The sequence below is a fragment of the Hibiscus syriacus genome, unplaced genomic scaffold (genome assembly GCF_006381635.1).
Source record: "Hibiscus syriacus cultivar Baekdansim isolate YM2019G1 unplaced genomic scaffold, ASM638163v2 tig00113721_pilon, whole genome shotgun sequence".
Taxonomy (NCBI): Eukaryota; Viridiplantae; Streptophyta; class Magnoliopsida; order Malvales; family Malvaceae; genus Hibiscus; species Hibiscus syriacus.
Window position 1 is genome coordinate 820,539 of NW_024063468.1, and position 10,473 is coordinate 831,011.

Consider the following 10,473-nt stretch of genomic DNA (forward strand, 5'->3'; position numbering starts at 1 on the left):
GGGAAATTAATAGAAAAGACTATGATAACAGCACACTTTGTATGCAATGGGGTATTGATTACTGATATTTTGTTTTGTTGCTTAGCTTGTAAGTAGTGGTATTATTGTTAGAACATACTGTATTTTTAAAACAGTTTCCTATTCTTTTGAATATAAAATTTTGATTTATCAAAAAAAAAAGTCAATTTATTTCTTAATCTCTTGCTAGAAACATCTAGATTATTTATTTTAGATCTACGTTCCGTTTAAAACGATGGTGGAAGGCACATCGCACCAAAATTTAATAATAGAATAATATCCGATTCAATATTTAAATTAGTTGAAATAAAAAATAAGGTGGATGACCATTTTTATTTTCGAAGGTTTAGGAATAAAAAAAAAAGAATTCATATCTTAGCAATTAAGGACCGACTTTCATTACAGCTCCACGCACCCACGATATTAGTATGACTAACCTACCTATTACTACAAATCAACACGAGTCACGACACTCCACGTGTCGGCTCAATAATCGTTTGGTCGTGTCATTCTCCGTCAACATCAACCGCCGTAAATCCTCGAGCCTATAACCATTAAAACGTAATTCCACCCCTTTTATATCTCTTCACCTGCTCCACTTAGGTCTTGTTAATCCGAACCTCCACGTTCGGATTCTAAACCTATCAACGGTCCAGATCAGAGCTTTCCATTTAGTGCCCCTGATTAAATCTAACGTGTACGCTCTCTATTTAGCCGTAAAAAGGATTCCAGCGTCGGAAAGAACGCTCAAAATCTTCATTTCTCTCTAGTTTTTTCCGGGTCTTTTTTTTTTTCCTCTCTTTGGATTCCAAACTTTTTCAAAAATGACCGAGCACGAAGAGAAGAAGCACGAGGAATCGTTGATGGAGAAGATTGCAGATAAGATCCGCGGCCACGATTCGTCGTCGGATTCCGATGACGACAAGCCATCGGAATCGTCGATCAAGGCCAAGGTCTTCCGTCTTTTTGGACGAGAAAAGCCCGTTCACCACGTTCTCGGTGGAGGCAAACGTAAGTAACAAAATCCCCTTTATTCGTTTTTCAAATTTGTTTGTTGATGCTAGTATCAATATTGATTAGAAGAAATTTGTTAAGACTGTGCTATGAAGTTAGAATAGTTTCTCTTAAGCATCAGCTTTTCAGCCAATATCAGTCTCTAGTAAATATCGTGGACTTTGATTAGGGAAATACAGAGCACCGGTGCCATTGTTGGTGAATTAACAGTATTGAGGCACGCTCAGTCGGGAATGCTTCACTGTTCACTTTTTTTTTCTCCTGAGCCTTAAGTTTTGATTAATTGATGTTGTTTGAGCTTAATTTTGTTTTGATCTGTTAATTGTTTGTTTAGAATGAAAAGATATTAAGGGTTTTGTAGATTTCAACTAGACTGATCACTGATGCAATTACTTCTGGTGTAGTTACTTTATTTCAGCGGAAATTTCTTAGATTATCTTGTTTTCTTAAAAGTTTGAGAACGTATTTGTATTCATAATCAATAACCTTTACCGATGATAATAATTGATATTTTTTAAGTTAGTATTATCAGCAATTATTACCTTTTTAGTGTGATTTGTTTATGATGGATGATTACGTACTGAAACTGGGTTTATGTGTAACAGCGGCTGACATTTTCCTGTGGAGGAACAAAAAGATATCAGCAGGAGCGCTTGGTGTTGCAACTGTGATGTGGGTTTTGTTTGAATTGCTCGAATATCACCTTCTCACTCTAGTGTGTCACTTGTTGATTCTGGCTCTCGCTCTACTCTTCTTGTGGTCAAATGCTATGACCTTCATCAACAAGTAAGCTGTCAAATTTGTAGTCTTCTTTTTCGGGTTAACTTTGGATTCTGTTTTCTTTTTAGTCACGGCAATGTTACATTGTTTTGAATAGGTCTCCACCAAACTTCCCCGAGGTTCATATTCCTAAGGACCCGATTATGGAGTTTGCACAAGCACTTAGGTTTGAGATTAACCGGGCTTTTGTTGTCCTACGGAACATTGCATCAGGAAGAGATCTGAAGAAGTTCTTATCTGTATGTAGTTTACCAGTACCACATAGTTATCTTTTTTGGTTGATCACATGCAATTATTCATCCGATTTGCAATTAAGATAGGGATAAGACGTTTGTTTTGTCATTTCCTGATCATTTTATTCATATGAAGATTGCTATTATGCATTTGAGAATCATATATTTGAATGGGGCTGTGATTGTTTAGGTGATTGCCGGCTTGTGGGTCTTGTCTATTGTGGGAAATTGGTGCAACTTCTTGACACTATTCTACATAGGTACTGCACTTAACTTAGGTGTTTTTTATCTCTTCCTGATAAGCATTTTGGTTTCCTGATTTTGCTTTAATGGTCTTGCAAAAAGTCTTCGTTCTACTTCACACTGTACCTGTGCTGTATGAGAAATACGAGGACAAGGTGGACCCGCTTGCTGAGAAAGCAATGCATGAGATCAAGAAGCAATATGCAGTGTTTGATGAAAAAGTCTTAAGTAAGATTCCAAGGGGACCGTTAAAGGAAAAGAAGAAGGATTAGAAGGCCAAGATGTTCTTTTGATAGGTTTCTGACGTACATTTAGTTGCCTTAGATGAAACGTGTTCTTTACTATATATGCTGTATCAGCTAGAACCCTGTTTTAATCCCTTATTTTCGCAGTAAATGGGATCATAATGTTGGTGAATATTGCATCTTTATTTGAAATCTTGTTCTTCCTAAGGATCCATATGCTATATGACAATATTTTACCATGTTGCATGTTGGATAGGGTCCATTGGGTTGAAACTTTCCCTTGTGATTGTTGATTGATTGACCATTGCTATCAAAATGTTGTTTTACGATAATTTCATTAGAATGATGCCAAATGTTTGCACAATTTGCCAAGACTACCTGTCACATACAATGCTGCAAGAAATCTTTGATTCTTTCTACAGGTCGATTATTTAGATGAATAATTAGGCCTTCCTTCAAACCAAATTCTTTGATCTCTGACGAAGTCGATTCTCATTAGATCTCGTTTCTTCAATTGGGATTTTGATTTAGTTTAATTGTTGCAGGTGTTGGTTTTCTTTTGTGTTTTGTTTTGTTCTTTTTGCTAGAGGTGTAAATTAGAAAATGGATAATTGTCGATTGGATTTTCTGGTTGAGGAAGTGAGTTTTAAGTGTTTCTGGTTTGTTATAATAGTGTATTTCTCCATTTGAGAATATTTCGTGTTTTCATATGTATTTGATACTATTATTAATAAATTATGAGGTACTCTTTTCTTCCTTCTAATGTTCGTTAACATACTTTTAAGTATGTGGACGAATACGGATTTTTTTTTTAACGGGGCCTCTAAATTCTATCCAAAAAAAAAACAGATGCGCAAACCACTGATGATTTTAGAAAACGATAACTGTTTCTCGTCATTACAGAGAAAATATAAATCAACAACCCAGTGGAGGGTTGAATTTCATTGTCGTCATAACAAAGAAAATGTAAATCAACAACCCAGTGGAGGGTTGAATTTGGGCCAGCAGATGAGCAGGCTACACTCGGCTTTACTTGCGTCGACGGTTATTGGTCAACTCCGGGGTGCCTTTTCTCATCATCGCAACAAACTCGTCATAGTTAATTCTGCCATCCTGCAGGAAGAACACAGTACATCGAATGTGAAGATTCGATTAAAACTGTCGAGAAAAACAAGTTACTAAAAAGGAAGAATCATACCCTGTCCGTGTCAACTTCTGCAATGATCTCTTTTATTGTTTTCTCATCACCCATATTATACTTCTTCAGGGCCTGCTCTAGCTCTTCCATTGTAATGTACCTAAATTTAGTAAATAAGTTCAATCATGGCCGTAGCATATGGCTGGGGAATTAAAATTACACAAAACGGTTATATAGATTAAAAGTGTGGCTTACCCGCTATTGTCCTTGTCGAAGTATTGGAAAGCAGTGTACAAGTGTTCTTCTCTTTCCATTCTATTCATATGCATAGTAGCTGTTATAAACTCGATGTAATCAATCGTTCCGTTCCATCAACATCAGCCTGGGGAAGTAGCAAACGGGTTATACAATAATATACCTAAGTTCGCCTGGGGAAGTAACAAACAGGTTGTATAATAATATACCTAAGTTATAAAGGATGATTTACATAACGAGATTTATACACATTTTAAATATTTCAGGTACAACTCCAAGAAAAAGAATTCATGGACCTTTTTTTTTATAGGTTCTCATCTGTCATTAACATTCCAGTTGAAAGCATGTTAATCAAGAAATAGCAAATTATTTGACAGACCAATGATTATTATGCAGGATGTATATAAAAGGGCAGAGCATACCGCTTCCATTAACTGCCTCACTTCATGCTCAGAAAGCTTAGTACCGAGTTTAGGAAGGCCAGCTTTCAACTCCTCAAAGGTGATTGTTCCACTGTTATCAGTGTCCATAGATTTGAACATCTCCTTCAAACCTATGATTTCCTCTTCAGATAAATTTTCTGCAATTACCTGAAAGGAGAGAAAGAAAGAATAATCAACAACGATGATGAATGCATTGCCACATTGCTGCCATCAACCAATAGCCTGAAATAGACTAGAGTCTTTGTACCACTAAGCTTGAAACATTTAGAACAGAACACCTCATTGCTATTTCCCCATTATATTATATTCTTTTCAGTTTCATGAATTTTTAGCTTACTTATTAATATTTCATAATGCAACAGAGAAAGCAGTTCACCTTTAAAGCAACTTTTTGAGTTTGTTCATTGCCCTGAATTGCTTCATTCTAGATAAAACAGCAATATCAAGAGGCTTATCAGATGCATCACCATCTTCACGCATCCATGGATGATCTGCAGTGCAATTGGGAAGTGAAGCTCTATTTGTTTTTTTACAGAATTTACACGAAACATCAAGCAAAATAAGAAACAATGGGAAAAACTCAAATTTTGAATTGGACAGCCAACTTGATAGTTTCAAATTCAAGGCTTTTAACTTCCTTATCCTTCACAACAGAGCACAACCACCATCAACTAGCAAAACACTAATCGGTTCATAGGTCCTTCCAATTAAGAGGGGGAAAGGGGAAAAAGACTTACTTAAGACTTCAACTGCTGAAAGCCGTTCCTTAAGATCATTTTGTAGCATCTTCCTCACAAGATCTTTGGCACTGCTGGAAACAGAAGGCCATGGATCTGATGAGAAATCGATATTTCCCCGAAGAATAGAATCAAAGATATTCTGTTCAGTTTCTGCATGCAAAACCAAAAGCATAGATGAGAGACCCTCTCACTCATCCACCACTCAGTAGTGCTCTTATTATAGATAAGCTCTTATCCCACATATGCACTTAACTAGAAATCATTGAAAATTTAAAACTTAAAATGCTTCTGATTCCTAAAGAAGGATTCGGCTGTACAAAATTATTGTGAGGATCTTCTAATCATCACAAGAAACAACAGTAATACCTCCATAGAATGGCGGGACCCCACTAAGGAGAATGTAAAGAATCACCCCAGCGCTCCAAATATCGGCTTCATGTCCATATCGGCGGCGCAATACTTCTGGAGCTACATAATAAGCACTTCCAACAAGATCCTTAAAAACATCACCTGCATGCATCAGTAAAGAAATTTTCTAGTTGATATTCATCATCAATAAGTCATCATCAGTAAATTTGAGGAAAAAAGTAACCATCTTGGCCTACATTACTCAGATAAATTGCTGACAAAAGATGAAATTTTAAGGTTAACTTTAAATGGTAACAACTTCTTGTAAAACAACTAAGAACGAAAACTATGTGAAAATTTTCATTAAGTTGTTGATGATGATTGTAGCTACAATAACTGTCCAGCATAATATGCTTTCCAGTTCTCTTTGACATTATCTCTACTTGTTTTACATTACATTACACAATAAACACAAAAAGAAATCCAACTCATGGATTCAACCATGTAACTCCAACTAGCCTTACTAGGATGGAAATTTAGAATCCCTGCTTTTTAACATCGATAAATCTTTTGATCGCATTTTCATAGAACTAATAGTAATCATAAGTTCCATCTCAACAAAATCAAACAGATTCAAATCAGAGAAACCAAAATTGCTTACCTGGCTTAAAAAATACAGAGAGGCCGAAATCTGTGGCCTTCAATGGAGAATTCTCGTCCTTACTTAAGAACAAGAAATTCTCAGGCTTTAAGTCCCTATGCATAACCCCCATGGAATGACAGTTATGCACCACCGTCACCATCTGCCTGCACAAATTTGCCGCCTCCCTCTCTGAATAATGACCTTTCGCTATAATGCGGTCAAACAACTCCCCTCCCGCACAAAGTTCCATTATCAGATGCACGAAGTGCCGGTCCTCATAAGCCGCCTTCAGCTCCACAATATTTCTGTCAGACCCGTTAAAATCTTTAAGACAACTATATCTACGACAAAATCAGGTATATAATATCATAGTTTTGTTTTGGTGGGGAAACCTGTGGCCGGTGAGGTGGTGCATGATCTGGACTTCACGGCGGACGTCTTCGATATCATCATGGTTGATAAGCTTACGGGTGGCAATAGATTTACAAGCGAATTGCTGCTTGGTTTCTTTATGAGTCACCAAGTAGGTAACACCGAACTGCCCACGCCCGAGCTCACGACCGAAATCGTAAGTTGACCGGACATCCTCCATGGGACGGCCGAGCACACGACCGATTCGTGGAGCAGTGGAGGTAGCTTTGTGGTGGTCGGGGGCAGCGGAGGACGACTGGTGGAGGGTTGGAGGTTTTGGGGGTCTTGGAGCCGATGCCTCAGCAGGTATGACATTGATTTCATGACGGGGATTACCGCCAGAGTTGGTGGTCGGTCGGGACTGGTTATCGGAAGAAGGAGCACCGTTACAGTTACCCATTCTTCAAAAAAAAATATGAAAAGGGGCCAATCTCCTTTTACTAGGTCAAATGTAAGTCGATCGAATTAGGAGTGTGTAAGAGGAAAGTTGCAAGGTAAAAGTTTTTTCTTTTGTTTTTTTTATTTTGTCCGAAACTGCATGTAAGAAAATTTGAGGCTTTACGCGCGTGTGCAAGCTTCACGCGCTCCCATGAAATGATACTTTACGCGCGTTCTGCGCAAATAGCAGTTCCCTGCTTTGGATTAATTTTGACGCCAGTACTTGTACTATTTTTAAATTTTGAAATCTGGTCTGGGAAAAGAGGAAATTTCTCATTGGCCAAACAGTTCAAATTTAGGAAGTGTCACAGACATCGAGAATGAAAAATATTAGTACAAAAGAAGTTGAAATCGAACTCATAAGTGATTTAGTAGTTAAATAGACGATTTTTTTAGAGATCTTTAAGTTAAGTAATTGTATATGTAAATAGAAAATTATAAATAAATATTATATTATATATGTTGGAAATAATAATATTATAAAACTACACCGTTAGCATTGACAAGACAATTTAAAAATAAAAGTAGTGGAATTCAAAACAAAATTTTGTCGTGATGCAACTATTGCCTTAGAAACAAATTCGTCTCAATGTGTATAATTGTTGTGTTAGGTAGATCGTCCCTTAAGGCTAACATGGTGCTCCGAGGATTCATACACCCGAAAATCATAGTAGACTGTGGTGATACTACTCTTCTCTTGGCACTAGAAAAACTGAGAGGATTTCTTTAGTTTTGGATGATTTGAGAATATGAAAATCTTTCTCTATTTATAGGCTGGGCTCAGGGACAAAAGCGTCTAAGCAAAAAAATCAGATATAATTCTGATTTAATTTTTTTTTGGATATTTTATTGTTTGAATGGTTGTCATAAATGAATGAATCTGGTCTCAAAGCTATCCAGATTCATGATTCGAAAATAGTTGTTATAGCAACTATTTAATATGTAATTAAGCCAATAACTGAGCAATATAACAGTTTTTAAATTTACTCTGAACATAACTGAAATATTGTCCAAATACATCAGAAAATTCAACCAGATAAAATTCTAGCAATCACTAATATAGTTGTTACCTCTGTAAATTTGAATCGAACCACGAACACAAGCACGAGAAGAGACGGACGATAGCAACAGCGCGCGAGATGGTCCATTTTCTTTATCACTCAACAAGGGAGGGGAGAATAAACACTAAATACTCTTGAATAAGTATTTCCCACTCAATGTGGGATAGTATTTGAAGCATTACCAACATTCTCCCACTAATGCGAAAAAATTCTGTTGAATCTATTTTCATATAACATATTTATGGGCAAAATATTTTTGGATTAAATTGAATTTATTCAAAGATTTCAAAAAAATTCAAATTCCATAAAACTTGAATTTGAACACAAAACAATTTTCTGGGCAAGAAGTACCAATATTATTCATACTGTATCGATACTATATGAACAATATCGATATTGTTATTGTAGTATCGATACCCAAGGTGAGGGAAGTATCGATACTCTCATGGTAGTATTAATATTGGCTATTTGTTTTAAATATGTTTAGATTTCAGTGTGTAAAATTGGTACCGATGCTCAAAGGAGTGTTGATATTAATATATAATAATATCAATATCGTAAACCTTAGTATCGATACTCCTAGCCCAATAGTAAAAAAATGACTAGTTTTATTTAAAATTTATTAGGAAACTGCCTATGCTCCAAGCACGTGTATCGATACTCTCTGGTCTTGACATTTTATTTTGCAGCAATTAAGTCACCAACAGCTTCAAAATATCTCCAACGACTAGAAACGGCTAAAAACTCATTCCAACATATAAAAACAAGTTGAGGACATTTGAATAATGTTACACAACACCTATTCAAACATTGATCATCAAGAGAAAAACTTTCATTTGAGATGTTTCTTGTTTACATTCTTTTTATCCTTTTGTAAAAGCCATTTGGTTCTAGTTTAGCCATCGAAAACTAGGGAGTTGAAAAATGTTACTCTTGAGCCTAGAAAAAAAAAGAACAAATTAGTGAATTTGTTAGAAAATCTTAGTGCGGAGCTAAGATAGTGGATATAAACTTCATTGAAGAAATTGAACTATTATAAATCGTTGTGTATTTTTTCCTATCATTTCTCTCCATACTCCCAAATTTTTTATTTGGCCAATTCATCATCTTTTGGCACCTTTTCACTTGATCGATAGAGCATCATAAATCTCAAAAAGTTATCTTGAAACTCAAGAGATAATCTTTTGAGAAGAGAAATAACGAAATTAGTTGCTTAAGCACTTGTAAACGTATCTAGAACTAATACATAGTGTTGATAAGCAATCATTCTCTCAAATAAGTGAAACTAGTCTTAAACTTTCTAAGATATGAGTAAACTCATAACACACGACTAACCTCTTCATCTACCGAACTCCTCGATGTGTAAGATATATATATATATACACACAAGGATGTGTGCTAAAAATTGTACTTTAATAAAGAAATAATTTTTAGATCTGCATAGAAAGAAAAAGAACTCAATACCCATGAAATTTCAATAGAAAATATTTTATTTAAAAATTAAATTTCAAGAAACAATAAATACACACAAAAATCTTCTTACCTATAAATTGATTGGAGTAGAATTAGAAAAACCATCTCTATCATATTCTCTTCTCTGATTCATGATTGTTTCGCATGAATAAAGTAGTCGGTAAAAGTTTGAGTAACAAATCATTAGAACTTAACTCTGAATTTTGTTAAAAAAATGAAATAATAACAAGCTTCCATCACCTCTTACTTATAGAATATGAAGAAGGAAAATAGAGACATTATGTTTTTTCCCTACTGAAATAAGGGCATTAATGAGATATACAAATGGGTATTTGCTCCACTAGGGAGAAAGAGGAAAAAATAGAGAAAGATAATGAATTAAGAGTCAAATCTTACTAGGTAGTTCTACTGTACAACATCGTTAATATATGGCTAAGTAAAGATCATACCGGAAATGTTAATATTTTTAATATTTTTGGTAAAACGATACCTAAAATATTATTTTTTTAGCGAAAATATTAATTTTGATAACTAATTTCCAGTATAACCCAATATTAATATTTTTTGTAGAAAAAATAATGTTTTAGGTGACGTTTTATCGGAAATGTTAAACATTTTAGGTAGCGTCCAATGTTAACATTTTCGATAGAAAAATATAATGTTTTATGTAGAGTTTTATTGAAAATGTTAAAAAATATTAACATTTTCGGTAACGTATTTTCTTAACCGTATATTAAATTTGTGAGACATCCCAATCTTACTCATTTTGTCGCCGAGTAAAGATTTTCTTGATGATTCCGTCGGTGAGGAAAAAAGAAGGTAAGAAAATGTTCTTTCGAACGTGTGAGAAAATATTCTTTTGAAAATACAACGGTGAGTTATTTTACCACAAAATACGCCTTCTTTTCCTTTGACCGTAAATTTTTACGTTGTATCGTTTTACTTTGCATGGTCAAACAAACGTACCCTTAAATTGAGAGTTGAAATCCT

At 35.1% G+C, this 10,473-nt stretch overlaps 1 protein-coding gene and 1 pseudogene across 1 annotated transcript; one reads left to right on the plus strand and one right to left on the minus strand.

Moving 5' to 3' along the window:
* The first annotated feature begins 745 nt into the window (after window positions 1-745).
* Window positions 746-2,783, plus strand: LOC120186868 (reticulon-like protein B4). The gene is made up of 5 exons (XM_039190702.1): window positions 746-1,029; window positions 1,638-1,818; window positions 1,910-2,051; window positions 2,236-2,305; window positions 2,391-2,783. The coding sequence occupies exons 1-5, from the start codon at window positions 843-845 to the stop codon at window positions 2,558-2,560; spliced, it is 750 nt and encodes a 249-aa protein (XP_039046633.1). The 5' UTR covers window positions 746-842; the 3' UTR covers window positions 2,561-2,783.
* A 600-nt stretch (window positions 2,784-3,383) lies between these two features.
* Window positions 3,384-6,981, minus strand: LOC120186831 (annotated as a pseudogene).
* Window positions 6,982-10,473: the final 3,492 nt, after the last annotated feature.

Excerpts from the sequence above, each read along its gene's own strand:
- LOC120186868 (XM_039190702.1), top strand. The coding sequence starts at position 843 with ATGACCGAGCACGAAGAGAAGAAGCACGAGGAATCGTTGATGGAGAAG. Across the intron at positions 2,052-2,235 it reads ATCTGAAGAAGTTCTTATCT|GTGATTGCCGGCTTGTGGGT; the intron begins GTATGTAGTTTA and ends GTGATTGTTTAG. Across the intron at positions 2,306-2,390 it reads CTTGACACTATTCTACATAG|TCTTCGTTCTACTTCACACT; the intron begins GTACTGCACTTA and ends TCTTGCAAAAAG.